General features: G+C 45.2%; 3 protein-coding genes across 11 annotated transcripts in view; 2 read left to right on the top strand and 1 right to left on the bottom strand.

The window, feature by feature from the left end:
• LOC134746285 (mucin-2-like) overlaps positions 1 to 10,463 on the top strand; it is a 114,883-nt gene extending 104,420 nt beyond the window's left edge. For 2 of the 6 annotated variants that reach the window (XM_063680641.1, XM_063680639.1), the window contains 6 exons: positions 185 to 253; positions 3,711 to 3,803; positions 4,080 to 4,173; positions 4,869 to 5,007; positions 7,849 to 8,000; positions 9,440 to 10,463. In XM_063680641.1, coding sequence (XP_063536711.1) covers positions 185 to 253; positions 3,711 to 3,803; positions 4,080 to 4,173; positions 4,869 to 5,007; positions 7,849 to 8,000; positions 9,440 to 9,563 — 671 coding nt within the window. In that variant the 3' untranslated portion in view covers positions 9,564 to 10,463. Of the gene's footprint in view, positions 1 to 184; positions 254 to 3,710; positions 3,804 to 4,079; positions 4,174 to 4,350; positions 4,383 to 4,868; positions 5,008 to 7,848; positions 8,001 to 9,439 lie in introns of those variants that run through there. The other 4 variants (XM_063680640.1, XM_063680643.1, XM_063680642.1 and 1 more) reach the window with 4 other exon arrangements.
• LOC134746306 (E3 ubiquitin-protein ligase MARCHF2-like) lies at positions 10,464 to 15,219 on the bottom strand. 4 transcript variants are annotated; one of them, XM_063680687.1, is made up of 7 exons: positions 14,922 to 15,218; positions 14,590 to 14,700; positions 14,429 to 14,513; positions 13,738 to 13,877; positions 13,037 to 13,269; positions 12,054 to 12,274; positions 10,464 to 11,175 (listed from the first exon to the last, which is right to left on the bottom strand). In XM_063680687.1, exons 1-7 carry the CDS (start codon positions 15,108 to 15,110, stop codon positions 10,925 to 10,927), a joined length of 1,230 nt encoding a protein of 409 aa, XP_063536757.1. In that variant the 5' UTR covers positions 15,111 to 15,218; the 3' UTR covers positions 10,464 to 10,924. The 4 variants fall into 4 exon arrangements, with proteins under 4 accessions (XP_063536757.1, XP_063536758.1, XP_063536760.1 ...); XM_063680688.1 differs by having other exon boundaries at positions 15,009 to 15,217; XM_063680690.1 differs by having other exon boundaries at positions 14,936 to 15,063.
• Positions 15,220 to 15,650: 431 nt separating this feature from the next.
• LOC134746280 (eukaryotic translation initiation factor 6) lies at positions 15,651 to 17,174 on the top strand. The gene has a single exon (XM_063680630.1). The coding sequence runs from the start codon at positions 15,766 to 15,768 to the stop codon at positions 16,501 to 16,503; it is 738 nt and encodes a 245-aa protein (XP_063536700.1). The 5' UTR covers positions 15,651 to 15,765; the 3' UTR covers positions 16,504 to 17,174.
• Positions 17,175 to 17,994: the final 820 nt, after the last annotated feature.

Raw genomic sequence — 17,994 nt, 5'->3', positions numbered from 1 at the left:
TACAATAAAGCTTACATTTAAATCGATACACAGAAAGACTAGTAGAGCAGGCCGTGTCAATACGATGTGCTCAAAACACTTGGAAACCTAGACCCCAAATGGATAACATTCTGAGCGAATGCACAGTCAGTTTTGCTAGACGTACAAAATACATTATTCTATTTTTAATTCCATTACATTGTAGCATGCGCGAGCGCCGTGACGGAAGCGCTGGCGGCGGCCAGCGAGGCGCCGACGGACTCCGAAGCGCGCGGTGAGTCTCTTCTACTCCCGTTGCTGCAGGGCCTCCTCGGTGGCGGCGGTGAGCGCCTGCTCGCCGGGCTCGGCGCGGCCAGCGCTGACGTCGTCGCCGACGTACGCCGCTCCCTAGGCCGCCTGCGGGCAGCCCTAGCTCCGCCCGCGGCGCACCCCCAAGCACGCGCACTCCTTAATCTCACTGAACGTCTAGAAGAAGCCCTCGACGCCGCTGACCGCCTCGATGGCTGCAAAAAACGCCATCGACGCCGATCACGCGCCGCCAGACACACCGTCGGCGTTACCCATGAGGAACTCGAAGAAGCGCGCCGAATGGTAGATAGAGATCAGCTGGCGCTCGCGCCCGAACCGACCACGTCTGCTTTGCCTTCCAGCACCGCGTCAACGGCCTCCGTGCCTAGCGTAGATACCTCGACTCCCGAGCGGCGACAGAGCGTCGATGAAGAAGTGAGTTTCCATGAAGCGGTGCCGGCGCAGCAGAAGCGAGCACCTATCGCGCACTCGGTGAGCTTCGAGCCCGCACCCGTAGTCGAACGCCGCGCATCTGGACCCGTTAGTCATGACGAACTGGTAGTTGAACGCCGAAGTTCTGGTCCACGTAAACCGGAATTCCACCGTCACTCTATCGCTGACGCGCCGAAACCAGTCCAAGCAGCGCCAGCGGCCGCACCCTTGCCTGCTCCTGTCGCCGCTCCTCCTCCGCCACGACCTCTGTCCAACACTAAGAGCGGAATAGCTAGAATAGCCAATAAGTTCAACGCACAAATAGAACGAGAAGCACCGCCGCCCATCCGTCGTGTTCCGACGAGGCAGCCGCAACCAATAGCCGCACCAACCGTGCAGGCGCGTCCTCAGCCGGAAGAACGAGCATACCGTGCTCCTCTCTACAAACCTCTTCCTCCAACGTACAACTTTGCAGCACCGCCGCCTGCTGACGACTTTTCTAAACCTCTGAACAGGTTCAGCAGCAATAAGAAGCTGCGTATGAAGCGTGCCAATACCATAGACATCGGTAAACCACTCGGTGGATATCGAATCGATAGCGACACGGATGACGACGTGCCGCGACGCGGGCCAGCCGTACCCGAGTTCCGCCCACAAACAGATAATGACAGGAAATTCTTGGCTTTCATGAAAAAGAACGAAGAGAATGAAAATGGGCATGTAAATTGGAGCAATAGGTTCGGTAACATTAAAAACACCTTCGAGAATCGTGAGGACCGCAGCAGGTCTTCCAGCTCGTCCTCTGCCAAGCGTTTCTGGCAGACGACGGAGGAGGTTCCATCCTCTCAAGTCAGACCCAGGAAGGTGTTTGGTGACTTTAACTCGGATAGACCCCGTGTACCCTGGGCGGCTGAACGTAGAGATATCTCCCCGCAAGTCCCACACTCACATCCGCTTCTCCCGCAGGCACCACCAAAACAGTCTCACTACGCCCCGCCCCTGCACCACCAGTCTACACCCACAAACCACCACGTCCCGCCTATAAACTACCAACCCATACCACCGCACCACCAGCCTCCTCCTCCGCACCACCAACCCCCGCCGCCTAAGCCCGTGCATCACCCACCCATACCGCAATCCCCAACGAAACCTATCGCCAAACCATTCGTCGCCAAACCGATTCCCGTCAATCAGTTCTCACACGCCCCAATGTCCGCGTTCAAACCTCCTAAAAAGATCACATCTCCGGTGTCGGCACCGGCCCTTGTATGGGTTCCACCGTCGGCCATCCAGGCACCAGTCCTGTCTCCTACAAGCGACACTACACCCTATAGCCCCAAGCAGGCGCCGAGCCCGCCCGCGCCCACCGCGCCCTGGGTCCAGGCAGTCGATAACAAACCGCGCAGAGTGCTCAGTCTCGCTGCCAATAAATTTGAAAACCCCTCTCCTCGCGCGACTCAAATGTCCCCTCAGAGAGATAGGCCCTACGCCTTCAACCCGCCCACACCGCCGACTTACGCGCCCCCGCCTACACAGAACTACCCGGTCAAAGCTATCCCGAGCCAGAACGACCTGGCCGCTCCGGGTCTGGTCCATCGCCTCGACAACCGCCCGTACGAGGACAACTATGTGCCTAAGGTGGACGCTCAAAAATTGCAGATAGAGTTTTACGAGAAACAGATCCGCGAGAAGAAGCTTAGGGAATCGATGAGCAATGGGCACTACAAGCCGCAATCCAAAACCCAGATACAACCGCCTCCATATACCGTGACCGACTTCACGCCCGCTAATGTAGTTTCAACGTTCGTGCCGCTCCAGCAGACGCCGGATATAGAAAAGGCGCGGGCACATAAAGTAGACTACTTGCCTGATGTCGTGCTTAACGAGGCCCATGAGCCCGCTCCCGCGCCCGCTGCGCCCCGGCATAGCCCCTACGCGCAGAAACCGAGAAGTCCATACACACACAGCCAGCAGAACGGCACCCACAACGGCGACGTCGCTTACACAAACGGGCACGGGCTCGATGAAGAAACCACAGAGCACAGCAGCGTAGTGACTCGCGTGATGCGTGGCCCGGTCGGGCAGACCGCCACCGTGACCGCCGGTGCGCGCACGCGCCACGACCTGCGCGGGCACGCGCCGCACGCCAGCGCCGCCGACAGCCTCAAGAACTCCCTCGACAAGATCCCGCGCCACCCGCGGCGGGACAGCCGCGCGCAGGTACGGCCGGCCCCTGTACAGCCCCAGTCCTCGCTCGCCCCCTCGCCCCGCCCGCCCGTCATCAAGTCGCCCCTCTCCCCGAGCCCGCGCGAGTTCTCGAGCGAGTCCGCCGCGAGCCGCGACTCGAGTCCGGGCCTCAGCCAACTCAGTCGCTCGGGCTCGTGGCAGCATATCGCCGAACGCCGCAGCCCCGCGTCACCACGCCGCGTGGTCGCTCGCGCTAAATCCATGCACCTGCTCGCCGTGCCCAAGATGTTCGAAGGCGGCATCCAGCCCGACGCCCTGCCCGACAAGAAGCGAACGGTGGAGGCGTACTTCTCCGGGCAAGCGAGCTCGACGGCCGTGGGCGCGCGCGCGAAAGTCCGCGCGCGACAGAGCCAGAGCTACGGGCTGGGTCGCAGCCGCACCTTGCCCAGCGTGACGGAGCTGCAATTCCTGGATGAGAGCAACGCCGACGACGCATTCGAAGACCTGGTGTCGGCGCTGGCGTAGCCACACATTCCACTAGACTAGGCGGGAGAAGCGAGACGCGCGTGAGTCGTGTGTGTGTGGGCTGCCTGTCGCTTGTGTCGCTCCCCGCATGCCCCCGCACCGTGACCGTCGATGTACATATACATACTCGCAAAATCCGTAACATGTCGACCGATGCCATTTCACCGTTTCCAATAACCGTGTTAATTTGACTAATAGCTTAAGTATCGTATTGTTTTGGCTGTTATTGTGTTGGAGATGCCCTTAGATTTAGCCGAGCCATTTTTTAACTAGACTCTAATGTTGTTTTCCGTTTGCAGAGGAAGAGGAAGTAACGACTGTGACATCGAGCGTGCGGAGGAACTCTTCAGAGAAAACCGTTAGCAGTAGCACCACCACCAAAACTTCTAAAGGTCTGTTACATACCTTTGTACTGTAGAATTGTGTGTGTGACACGTCACATGGCGATCCGGCCAACTAAGTAAGCATATACATTTTCAACAGACTTATACGCTGGTTAGAAGACAAGCGTTTACAAATGAATTATAAGCAATCGCAGCAACAACATTCATGACTTCTTGGTCTTTACACACTTGCCGGTGGCAGCGCCGACATCACTCACATCCCAACCTGGCTTTTTGCACTTTGGTGTGCTGCATGACTATAATCTGTCCGTTCTGGTGTTTCAGTGATCGAGAGCATGACGCGGCCGGCTCCCAAGCCCGTGTCGCCGTTCGCCAAGTTCCGACAGCTTGAGAAGCAGAACTCTACTACCAGTCCCAAGTAAGCATCACTCCCACTCTTAACCCCCTCACGTTAGAAATCCCCTTCTAATTGGCTACAACTGCCCCAATAGGCGCCTAAAACACTTGATCTTATCGTAGATATTAAAGTATATTTCATGTATTATTTATAGTATGTAGTTTGGCTTAACAAAACTATATTTTATTTATTTTTTAGCAACCATATCTGTGGATACGGATAAGGAATAGGTACACGTAAATATTGAATTAATGATATGCATTTATAACGCGTTATAGTAGCTTCATTATAATGTTTATAATCACTCGCTAAAGCTGAGTGCACACGGATTATTTAACACTTGTACAGTTGACAAAATAACATAAGCAAACGAAGGTTACAATTACATAAATCATATTTTGCCTTTGTCTGCTCTGAAGGCGTATTATAGTCTAGTATGTTGGGTGATTTAAACAAATTAAAGCATTAGTTTCTTTCTATAGCATGTCTAACTAAATTATAACCTCATAAATAATTATTTTATAGGTTATAATTTCGACACAGAAAGCAGAGATAGAAAGAAACATGTTTATCTTGTTTTCATCAAACAATAATCGGGACAATCATACGCATATCAACTGTACTTAACCAAACCATTAGTTAGTCCATCATAACGTACACGCGTCGTGTAAATAACGTCACCAAAGGGCTCCAGACTAACGTTGCGTCCGTTGTAGCTCGCCCAAGTCACCGCAGAGCCCGGGCTCTCCGTCGCAGCCCTTCTTCAAGTTCACCGACCCCGCGCTACAAGCCAGCGCTCTCACTATTAAAGAACGGTTGCTGCAGTGGTGTCGTGACAAGACTCGGGACTACGAGGTACACGCCGGTTCTTCGCAACTGGGGATTATTAGCGCTCTGATTGTTTAGGAGGACCCCCCACTTTTACACAAGCCAATGTATATAGCTGTAACGTAAACACGTAAATATAGTCTAAATAGATATTTAGATAAGCATTTCACCTTCAATTTAGAACACTTTAGTACACATTTTATCACAAATACTTGTAGAAAAAACACAATTTGTTTCACTCGCAGTACTCGCACTTAGAAACCACCATTAGCCGTAAAAGTGCATGGTGACTTTATCAATGAATACATTCATAATTTCTCCATGCAATTTCGTAGCTCACTGTACTGGTGCAAATTACAATACAGAAAATTTAAAACAACTGCACTCCATATAAATCACTAGCACAATCACTAAGGCAAAAAATAAATTAAGAGCTTTAAGTACTCAAGGGAAAGCTAAAAATAATTATTTTTTAAATAAGAAAACTGACCAAATTTACAAAATCTGGATTTTATTCCGTATTTTTAAAATATTTGTCCTGGCATTACGAACGAGACGCTACGTCTGTAACGTACCATTCAAAACAGCAAGTTTGTCAACATGATCTGACAATATCATTATGTAGTTTTGCGACGTTGAACCAATCTTCATACCGGTCTAGTCGGTGATATGCAGAGAGGGGGGTGGAGGGTCAGGAGTCGCAGAGTGAGGGGTGGGGGGTCAGGAGTCGCCGGTAGCTAGAGCATGTCCCGCGCACGCGATAACTCGCACGCACTCACACTTGGGGTTGCCAGTTGTCGAAATAAGCAAAAATTTCTGTAGGAACATGTATTCTGGCAAACCGAGTTTGTCATTGGCACTTATTGTAATTTGACCATCTTTGTACCATATTCTATGAATTAAACATTTGTATTTGTATTTTTTTGTATTTTTAGAAAAAGGTGCGAAATTAAAATTTTGTAGAGTTAGACCAAGATAAGTCTGCAACGATTTTTAATAGCACACGCAGTTCGTTATTTTAAACGTCAACCTTCTATGAAATCATGACGTATTAAATAACACTTGCACTGCGTATGCTATCAAAATCGTTGCAATCTTTTCTTGGTCCGAAAGACAGACCCATCGCGCCTACATTTTTCAAATTAGCCGCCTTTTCTACTGAAGGAAATGGCTTGCGAAACCTTGCAAATAATGCCTGAAATCACCCACAATCCTGCAAGAGCGGGTTCTCCAGCTGCTCCTGCTTTTGTGGGATCGTGTGTACCATCAACACATCATTATCTGACAACTGTTAAACCCTATTACAAATATATAAGGTCCGCCGATGGTTAGATTTAATGATGATGATGCAGCGCATACATTTTTGGTGATACACTGACATTTTAAAACTATATTTTTTTTTTCGATAAAATAGGCAAGTGGCAACCCTAAAAACAAGCTTTCCGTCGCTTTATAAGGCTAATAGTATTTTCTTATTTTATCCATGTATCACGGTATTTACTTAATTGTATATATATTATCCATTCATCCGTAGGGACTTACTACTTCCGAGCGTTTTAACCTAGTAACAAACTAGCACCAATTAAAATATTCATGTGACCGATATTTTAATAAAGAGTTAGGTTTTCTCAAATACCTAATGAAATGAAATTAACAGCCTGAGACTGATTAAATGAGTGTGGAAATATTTTTTAATTAATCTTTCGTTGCGTATCATTAATTTTTACTGTTACATATCGACTGTAGTATGACTGAAGGCCTAACATCCAGATTCAGATTTAACAACTTGTTATGGCTTTGATCTTATTTTGATACGACCCTGAAGCACAGAATAAATAATAGTACTACCGTACAGAAAGGACACTTCCTACAAAACCAAAGTTTGACAGCGATTCAGAGACTAATCTCCCTTTCTAATGTATGGCACTATCCCTTTCTGCTATTTAGGGTTGTCAAAATTCAAGTCATTATTTTATCTGTGGTCGTGCACGCAAAGGGACGTCGGCGTCGCATTGTGTCAACCCTAATAATTGCTCGCGGCAATGCTGAGCCGAACGGAGCCGAGAAAACCCGAAAGGAGGTGTGTCCCCCCACTGCCTAATGATCGCTCAATTCGCTCATGCAAAGCCGTGCATTAAATGCGCGCCAATCATCAAGACGACCATCAGGGTTGTATCAAAACCAGTTTAAAAACATAACAAAATGTTATATTAGAATCGACGTTAGGATGAAATAGTGTTGTCCGGGTGATACTTTTAGTTATGTCATGTCGTAGAGTTAAAAGCATGAGCCCAAAGAGTGTAAGTACTGTTGCTGTGTAAACAGTGCATGGTGTTTTGTGTTTTTTGTCTTGAAATAGGTTTATCTCAATGTCAATATAGTTAAGTAGGTACATATTTTCAGTTTTGTTAGGTCTTTGAAGACGTCTGTTATACCTATGGTATAAAATAAGACTGAAAATTAATAATCACGAGACAATAGATTATTTTTTAAATAAGCAGCCGTTTATCTATCAATACCATAGTGTGATTTAGAACATCCGCCAACAGTTACTGATCTATTCAACATTCGTTTGTTACTAAAAGAAAATCTCTTACCCAAGAGCCCTATCTAGTGTTAAACACGTTATCGACAAAAATATGAACATTCTATGCCTGAAAATAAACTAAAAATTGCCCCAATATAAACAACCACTCGGTCGAAAAAGGCTTTTAGGCTACAATCGCCATGTTGTCGTATATTTCCATTTGTCCCGCCAGGAACAGATGAGAATAGGTGCATTCATATGAATCAACCCATCTAGTAGTAAAGTAGGCCAGCGTTTACGTGGGGCGGGGACAAATGGGAATAAACCCATGTTTTGCGCAGAATGTGAAGCTGGAGAACTTCTCGACGAGCTGGGCGGACGGGCTGGCGTTCTGCGCGCTCGTTCACCACTTCCTTCCCGACGCGTTCGACTACTCCAAGCTCACGCCGGAAAAGCGTCGCCATAACTTCACGCTCGCCTTCAAAGTCGCCGAGTAAGTAGCTTACTTATCCTCTCATGTCTGACGTAAAGAACACATCTCCAATGGGGCACCAAGCGTCCGGTCCAAGCTTATGCTAGAAAAACGTCGTGACAACTTCACACTCGCCTTCAAAGTCACCGAGTAAGTAGCTTCTTTATGTTTATCTTTATGTAAAGAACACATCTCCGATGGGGCACCATTGCGAACGCGTCTGGTCCAAGCTTGCACTGGAGAAACGTAGTCAAAACTTCACGCTCGCCTTCAAATTATCGTTAAATCTTGTTTACAAAGTGCTCCCAGTTCTGGCGAATGGAACGCGCCAATAGCGGATCGTTCGCGCGAATGTAACTAAGTACTTAGTAAGAGTCTTTTGCAAACAAAAGCGTTCACAGAACTTTCGACAACTTTTCACACAGCACAACATAGTGCTACAACAACAAATAAGATTCTATGAGATACGACAGGCACGAGGCAGGTCAATTCGCAAGTAAATCTTCGCAACACAGTACTGACCGATGACTCAATGACAGTCCGTCAATCGTCAGCACTGACCACTTAACCAGTCATCACATCAACACGCGCAGTATTTCAGGGCTTTATGTGACCGCCAACACATATACCACGTTCTACACTCCAGTCCAATTGAAACGTGCAATTTTATATAGAAATCGCCTAACAACTTCGTGTGGTCTTGGGTGTAGCCACCGCGCGTGTCCGCCCACTCATACGCAGCGCATCCGCCTCGTAAACGTCTATTTTTGACCGCAGGCGTATCATTTATAACTTGTAAATATCAATCTTGAAACTGATTTAAATTTTACGACCTGACGAATCCGGGAAGGCCAGTTTTGATTTCTTATTTACATTAACTCGCGTGATCGTTCTACACTAGGGTACACAGCATTGGTCTTTAATGTTTAATTGTAATATTTTAATTTGGGATATATTGTAATACAAAAAGAACTTAGGCTAGGTTTTGGCTCTGCATCCATTAGAATTTTTCTGCCTCAATTTCTATTATCCGAGTAAATGCGGCCTACCTACCATGCATCTTTACGAATCACTTCTTCTTCTTCAGAGTGCCATATCCTAACAGATGTCGACGATCACCATGCGAAAGTCCTCTCTGTGTTTCGCCACTCTGCCCAGTGGTAGCGTCCGCAATACCGGTCCAACTCCTTATATTATCACACAATCATGTTCTGGGTCTAAAAACGTTTCCAAGGCTTCTAGGCTTAATTTAGACATCACCATTATCTTCCTAGTGTTATATATCCCGGCTTTTTGCCACGGCTCAGCCTGGGGCCGCTTGGACACTAATCCAAATATTGGCGTAATCATTAGTTTTTACCAAAGGTTTTTACGAAAGCGACTGACGACGAAGCCATCTGACTTCCTAAACACACAAGACAATTAAGACATGTAAATAACGATGCTTTTTCTGTTACCAGTGAGAAGGCGGGCATCTACCCGCTCCTGGACGTGGATGATATGGTCGCCATGCGCAAGCCGGACTGGAAGTGCGTCTTCACGTACGTGCAGTCTATCCACCGCCGCTTCAAGGATGAGCGCTGACCGGCGCATACGCACGCTGTGTTTTTGGCCACACTTAAGTAGATAGAAATAGAGTCGAAATCAGGATCACAGATAATAGTCGTGCGAGTAACGTTTCGAGGATTACAGAATAGATATAATTCTTGGCACGTCTATTGATTTAATTGTCTGTGGTTTAATAACAGAAAAAAAACTAATATTTCTTCGCTTGAGTTATATTCTTTCCCAAATCACAATTTCTGAATTTGATTATGTACCCTATACCTATGAATATCTATGTGCAAGTGAAGAAATATAGAAATAGTGATGCGAGTACCATCGATAAAAATGGCATCTGTGGCCAAAAATATAGCGTTGTGTTAAATATAAGTAGTCGAACGCTGAAGTCACAAAAGTATATATTTTTTTGTATAATCGAAGTGTATATTTAGAGTCCAAAGAGTGTATGTTGTTATCGAATTGTTTGTTTGTGTTAACGTTTGTCAAATGTTTATTAAGTCCGCCCAACTCGTCGTATCTCCAGCGCCGTCTCGACAGTCCTATTTATTGTAATCTCAAGATGTATGTGATTTTTATATTAGCTTATAAGCTCGACTAACAGGTATGAGTACCGACTTCGTAGGTTAGTCCGTAGATTTTTATACATTTGATTTTCACCTTTGCAATTGGACCCCTGATTGCAAGGATCGCTTTGACTTATTTATCTACATAAGGAAGTAGTATCCTCGCGTCCCTCAGGCGTTCATTTCAACGTCAATCCATTAACCTACCTACTTGTATTCATTCATTTTCATTTTCAACTTGACATTAATAATCGCGGCTTAAATAATCGCCTACTGATTTTATCAAATCAATCATATTATATTATAATAATTTGTAAGTTAATTTATATTGATATGAAATAAAATATTATTAACAAAATTGTTTGTATTATTTTTATTCTGTAGTTATGCATGCATCATCATATCTTATTCTGAAGTGACGGATTAGCACTATCAATGAGAAAATGCCGCAAAACGCGATCGTAGAAACTATGAAGTAGACAAATTTCGCTGACATATCGTTTGCTTTAACTGTGACTAATTGCTGCAATTATACGTATGTATACATTTGAGTAAAACAGTTTACACCCCTCTAAATCACCATGTAAGCCCTAAAATATATTTCGTCTTTTTAGCCACATACTCAAAAATTTACATAGGTATAAGTACCAGTGTACAAGAAAGTCGAGCCGCTGATTAAAAGTTTAGGTACTTTTTATTACGCTATATTTTATCCATTTTTTATCCATCGATATCGAGAATCCAAAAATATTGCCCGTCACTATTTAGGGTCGGACTATTTTTAAAAGTTATCATAACACTGTATATTTAGAGAAACGTTCAGGAGTCTGGCAAAGCAAAGGGCATGGAGACCATAAACGGATCAGCGACATTCGTGCTCCTGTCAATCGTCGGCGGATCGTCGGTGCGCGCGAGCAGCCTCTCGTCTTCGTCGGTCGGCGTGTCCTCGGGCACGTCGTCGGCCAGCAACACTCGCACGTGGAGCGTGCTGTCCCGCCAAGTTTGCCACGACATCTGATGCTCCTGGATCTTGAGCAGGATCCACGTTGTTAGGAGACCGTTTAGGGCGCCTATGAAAAACGCTAGTTCAGTTGTTGTTGTATACAGGCCGTGTTCTAAAACTCGTTAGTTCTAAATTTTCTGGGTAGGTACATAGAGCTCGAAATACCGTGGATTTGGTGACCGAGAAAACGGGAAAGTTTACGTTACGGCGGGACACCTTGTACTAACGTTATTTTTGAGTGATGTAGAGAATACAAACCGGTTTTTATTTGTATGAAATTTCGGATAATAACCGGTTATTAACCGGTTTTTCTATACAATTAAAAACCGGTTTGCATTCCCTAGAGTGATGCTTATTTTGAAAATTATAAACCGAAATAGATGTCACACGAAAGAAAAAGTGACGAGAAAAAGAGAGAGAAATTGGCTGAAATCGAACCGGCTTCTTTAGCAATCGCGGCTGACGCGAAATGGCCCTTTTTTCTTTGCAAAGATTGCACGAGTTCGGGTATTGGGACAGGTACCGCCGTGACCCGATTTGCCTAGCAATTATAGCGTCAGCCGCAAATGTTGAAAACGTTAATTTAATTCCAGCCACATGCAGTTGGTCACTTTTTAGGGTTCCGTACCCAAAGGGTAAAAACGGGACCCTATTACTAAAAGACTTCGCTGTCTGTCTGTCCGTCTGTCACCAGGCTGTATCTCATGAACCGTGATAGCTAGACAGTTGAAATTTTCACAGATGATGTATTTCTGTTGCCGCTATAACAACAAATACTAAAAACAGAATAAAATAAATATTTAAGGGGGTTTGTTGTAACAAACGTGATTTATTTTGCCGTTTTTTGCGTAATGGTAGGAACCCTTCGTGCGCGAGTCCGACTCGCACTTGGCCGATTTATTTTCGTATGTGTCATCTATTTCAATTTATAGGCGTTACCAATACCAATGATACCGATGAGTAGCGATGAGAACAGGTTGGCAGCCAGAGCAGCAGGGCCGCCGGCCCTCGCGCCCGCTTGCAGCGCGCGGTCGGCCGCGTGCAGCGCGCGCGCCGTGCCGAGCACGCTGGCGGCGCCGAGCGCGATCCCGCGCCACGCGTCGGCTGCCAGCGCCCGGCCTCGCCCCGATCGCGCCCATTCGATTAGAGAACGCATCCAGGACCATCTGAATCAATATGCGTGGTTAAGGGCCTCTGCACACCGCGTTATTTTAAGATGCCAAACGGTGCATAAAATTATTAGCGGTATTGAACCTTTAAATCTACGGAGAGACCTTGCCTCCTTATATGTGTTCTACCGCTTGTACAATGGGCTGTGCTCTGAAAAATCGTTTGACATGATGCCAACGGCTGCTTTCTATCACCGCACCGCTTGCCGTCGTCTGCGTGTTCATACGCACACCCTAGAACCTAAATGGTCGCGTACTATGCGGTTTAAGGACGCGGACACTTCGGCTCCCTAGCTGCCGAGGTTTTCCCGATGGGCTAAAGTAAGGGGTTTTTCAAAAAAGGAGAGTACAGGTTTTTAAAGGGTCGGCAACGCGCATGTAATATATCTGGTGTTGCAAACGTCCATAGGCTACGGTGACTGCTTACCATCAGGCAGGCCGTATGATTGTTTGCCACCGACGTGGTATAAAAAAAATGGCATGCGATCATGCGATGCGAGGCCTGTCTAAGTAGGAGCTAGGAATTCAACCGATCGCATGCGATTATTGATTTTTGATTGACCTGGAGGTCCTGTAAAACAGGAAAATCACCGAAAAATATACAGACAGCAATGCCTGATGATCCCGCCTGCCCATGGTTTTATTAAATTCCCTGTTTAATTGCATATTTACCGTATATCTTTCCTACCTAGTGCTGATCTAAAGTTAAATTAAGTTACATTTTATAAAAGTTCTTAAAAAAAGCTGATATATTTGTACTTGTGACTCCTGGTGACCACGTAATGGTGCCGGCAGAGCTCGCAATAGCTGGTGGCCGCCTGCAGCAGCCAGCGCTCGAGACAGGAGCGGTGCACGGCGGCGATGGTGCCGCGGCAGCCGCACGGGCGCTCCAGGCGCTCCGCTGATGCCCCGCCGAAGCAGATGCGGCAGATATTCTCTGAAGCTAGGCTGCCTGCTACGCTGCTCACTTCTTTGGGCGCTGACTGCGAAGCCTACAGATAGTTTTTTGTATAAAAAATGGGAAACTTGTTGTTCTTCAGGTGATGAGTTCGTAAAAAATATACTTTAAAAGGTTACCTACAGCTTAAGTATTGCCTATATCCTTTCGTAAAATGTTGTATTCTTAAATACCTATGCCACGCCTATTTCCCGGAGGGGTAGGCTGAGACCACGGATTTCCACTTGCTACGATCCTGACATATGACATATGATCTTTCGCTTCCTTCACTTTCATGCTATAACATTCCTCATACACGCTCGCTCATATTTTCGATTTTATGATTATACTTTCCTGCACATAATTGTGACTTAGGTAAAAATGGTCACTTTGGTGTTAAGGGGGACGGGGGGGTATAGGAAAATGTTACTGCGCATTACACGTGGGAGAGGGGGTCAATATTGTAGATATACGGCAATGAATTGGGATCTGGTTACTAGATTTCGACTCGTTGACTTTTTACCTGTTTAGCAAGCAGCAGAGCGCAAACAGAACCGAGTATAGAACGCGAGCGCGCCGCACCGGGCGGCGACAGCGCCCCGGGCGCCGTCAAAGAGTCCGCCACCACGCGTATACGCTCTCTGGCTTCACCTGTATCTGACACTGTTAAACAAAATTAAAGTTATTCAACAACAAAACCTTTACACAGTGCCATAGATAGACAGTTTGATGCTCTAAACATTTCTAAACCATTGTGCTAGCTTCTCTCCGGTCGTCCATCAGATTTGATTGACTCCTAATATCTAGGGCTATTGCAAGTCATTTAATACCACTTAATACATTTAGTTCGTAGTTTAATTTATTTTTGTTAGTTTTAATTTGTTTTTAGGTTTATAGGTTAATTTTAATAATAGTTTATAAGTTTTGTTATTGTATTTAAATTGTAACATTTGATAAGTAAATAAATAAATAAGGGAAAATACACTTTAATACCTAGGTATACATCAATATTAAGGGGTAATAGTTATTACACTTATCTTGCGTTCGGACGGCGAACGATCGGCCGCGACGTCATTTCGTGAGTAAATATTGTTAGGTAACGATGTTCTTATATTTCGTGAAACGGAAAACCATTTTGCTTGCTCGGGCGCGACGTCCGACGTCGACCACGGCCCGAAGGCAGGATAAGTGTAATAAGCCCTTAATTAAAGTACCTGGTGTGCCCATGCCCGCAATGTAACGGCATGTGATATCGGTCTGCTGCGCTGAGCTACGCAGCTCCCGATCAGCGTGAGGGTTCTGAAAAGTAGTTTAGTGACATCATTATTAAACCTGCTAGAGTATCTACTGCTAAGATTGTGTTGTTGGTACTTACGGGAATTATCGAGGAACAACTTGAGGCAGACATGCTTACAGTGACACCGCTTTCAGAATGCGCAGGACGCCAAAACATCAGCAGAGTCCTCCCTTCGCCTACATGACATTCCTGCAGCACAAGTTAAACGACCACTTTTATGGCTCCTGTACACCATGGCCCAGCGTAGGCCAGTCTAAGGGATGAGATAGCAATATCACTTGCTCCCTCTAACGCATAAATGCGTCCCTAGGACTGGCCTACACTGGGTCATGGTGTACAGAAGCCCTTTAAATAAGGCGCCGCTTTTCTTGGGAAAAAACCAATAAAAATTGCCAGGAGTAAAAACTTACTCTTAAAATATTACCGTAACTGCAAGTTCTATGAAAATGAAAATTGGTGTGTTGAAGTGCCTGCTGGATCCGCGGCTGATACGTCACATGTGATAACAGTGCCTGTCTCAAACTTTGGACATTGTTGTAAGAAAATGTAGTAATGTCATTGGAGTCCACTAAACAATCCAATGTTGCAAATCTTCGCATTTTACATCTTGGCTATGATCATTTGTAGCTGATTGATTTTGAAAACATTTTTGTAGCTATGAAATACGCATGGTGGCCGTCAAATGGTGACAGTTTATTGTGACAATGTCAGATATATTTTGAATTTTTCATGTAACCCCTTGGTTTGGCAAACAAAATAAAATTGAAATAATGGGATTAAATCAAAATATATTTGAATAATGGATATTAATATCCAAAATAATATAATTGTTTTTGCTCAAAAAGCATTTTATTATTCAAACCTTTTGCAATTTTTATAGATACAGTTTGGCCAGGGACTGTCATTTCAATCCTAGATCGAGAGAATCATATATCTGTCTTTTTCTTGCGCCAGTAGTAGCACCCATTTGTAATTGTAATTTATTTGTTAGAATCATAAAAAGGGATGAGTATAATTTTTTCTTCTTATTTACTATTAGGTTTGCCAGACTATATTGAGTTGAGTTGTTTTCGAACGTACCCAAGTTTACTAGTAGCTTTTGCATAATCTGTGGATTCTATTCTACTGTCAAAGTGACGTGTGCCGTGTGCGCTTTAACGAGTGTTTTTTTTCATTTCCCTCCCCACGTGAAGATATAAAATCATTGTGAAATAAATTGAAATTAAAAGTTAATCGCGCATCTGAACAGCAATCATGGCGGTCCGTGTACAATTCGAGAATAACAATGAAGTGGGGGTGTTTAGTAAATTGACAAATTCTTATTGCCTCGTTGCTATCGGAGGCTCAGAAAATTTCTACAGCGTGTTCGAAGCCGAGCTCGCAGAAACGATTCCCGTGGTTCACGTCAGTATTGCGGGGTGCCGCATCATCGGCCGCATGACCGTAGCCAACAAGAACGGACTTCTGGTGCCAGCGGCGACCACCGACACAGAGTTGCAACATATACGCAACAGTCTGCCGGACACTGTCAAGGTGCAGCGTGTAGAGGAGCGCCTCAGTGCGCTTGGGAACGTCATAGCGTGCAACGACTATGTAGCGCTCGTGCACCCCGACCTGGACCGCGACACAGAAGAAATTCTCGCAGACACACTAAACGTGGAAGTGTTCCGGCAGTCCGTGGCCGGAAACGTTTTGGTCGGTTCATACTCCGCGCTCAGTAATCGCGGAGGCTTAGTTCACCCAAAAACTACGATACAAGATCAGGACGAGCTCTCATCTCTCCTACAAGTTCCGTTAGTTGCGGGTACAGTAAACCGAGGCAGTGATGTAGTAGCAGCGGGGATGGTGGTAAACGATTGGTGCGCGTTTTGCGGCATGGACACGACGTCAACAGAGATCTCAGTGATTGAGAGCGTATTCAAACTGAATGATGCCAAGCCTACAGCTATCACCTCCACAATGCGTGCCTCACTTATTGACAGCATGTCGTAAAGCCTGCAGGAAATGCAACTATGAGGTTCACTTGTCATTCATAAATAGCAACAGTTCTATCAAATATATATTAATAATGGGTCACTCATGTATTTTAAGTTGGACACTCATACGTGAGTGACCCGTTATTTCTCGTATTGTCTGTGTCTCACAGAAGCATCAGTTCTGTTGTGTATTGTGAAAATAAGATGCTTAGATGGTGTTCAATAGAAATGACCAAAAATGTAAACATTATACATTCGAGGCATAACCTCAAATTATGTTTTAATTGTTTTAATTAACAAAAAAGGTAATATCAGATTTAAAATTATAATGCATAATTTATGATAAGAAATTTTGACCTTCAAGGTAAATAAAGTAGTAAAAATTGTTTTTTGTTTACATTTCTTACTACTACTACTGAAAGTAATGTTATGACAATTGATACCAAGTAGTTGTGCTGCCAGTGTGGCAGATGGTCTTATGTGATATGTTTATTCAATTTTGTTAAGTGTGCACCTAAATTGCACAACAGGGCTGTGTTGCATAATAAACTACAACTAATATTACAAGCATTACGCTTGTTATATTAGTTTTAATTATGCGACACGGCCCTTATTGTGCAAACATGCACTGGCAATGGCCCTTAATTTACATATGTGTATACATAAGTAATAAATTTTAAATCTATATTGTTGTTGTTGTTGTCCTATGGCACCCCAGAGGTGCAAAGGGCCTTTACAAGCTCGCGCCACGCCTTCCCATCTTCAGCGATCCTTCTGGCCTTGGCTCAGCCCGACCGCTCATAGCTCACTCATTACGGACCGCTGCCAAGAGTGTACAGGGCGCCCGGAGCCACGGATTCCGTCCGGCGGTTTCCAACTTCATGTTTAAGTTGAATATATATGGAGCTGCTACTAAGCATACGAAAGGTTAGCCCTTTGAATTGAACGCTACGCCTATCATGTGCGGCATGTCATTGTGAATCTTATCAGAATGTACGAAGGCTGATATTAGGCTGTAGCCGCCGTCACCTGACGTCTTTGGCGGTCAAAGGATCAGCTTTCAAATGAGACCATGTGGCAGACCCTCTCATGGTCTCCGTCTTGTACCAATGTTGTGCGAATGACATGAGAAACGGCTACCTAAAGGTTAGTTTTAAAAATAAAACAAGAGTTACTTATAATAATAAATGTAATTTTATAAACATGTCTACACGGGGCCCGCCTGGCGAGCCTCTACAGTTGCCACACCAGTTGCTCTGGAAGCCTCTTCCTAGCGTTACCACTAACAGTGCCGGATTAACCAATAAGCACACATTAGAGTTTTCCCAAAAAAATATATAGAAAAGCTGATTCTCACAGACCCTGATCTTTTTGGGTTCTTCCAACTCAGAATCACTAGAATGAATCAATCCACTAAATTTGTATGGACATTTTAGTATCCACTAACGTCAAGCACATACAAGTAAAAAAAAACCAGTAAAACGTGACGTAATGGAAAGGACGTATT

This window comes from Cydia strobilella, chromosome 12 (genome assembly GCF_947568885.1).
Source record: "Cydia strobilella chromosome 12, ilCydStro3.1, whole genome shotgun sequence".
NCBI classification, from domain to species: domain Eukaryota; kingdom Metazoa; phylum Arthropoda; class Insecta; order Lepidoptera; family Tortricidae; genus Cydia; species Cydia strobilella.
Note: the sequence above shows the minus strand (reverse complement) of the source record. Positions and strands in the feature narration are given on the sequence as shown.

Coding starts and splice junctions, on each gene's coding strand:
- LOC134746306 (XM_063680687.1), bottom strand. CDS start 15,110: ATGCGAAGATTTGCAACATTGGATTGTTTAGTGGACTCCAATGACATT. Junction 14,701..14,921: donor GTTACGGTAATATTTTAAGA/GTAAGTTTTTAC, acceptor CTTGTGCTGCAG/GAATGTCATGTAGGCGAAGG. Junction 12,275..13,036: donor GTGGTCACCAGGAGTCACAA/GTACAAATATAT, acceptor ATATTGATTCAG/ATGGTCCTGGATGCGTTCTC.
- LOC134746280 (XM_063680630.1), top strand. CDS start 15,766: ATGGCGGTCCGTGTACAATTCGAGAATAACAATGAAGTGGGGGTGTTT.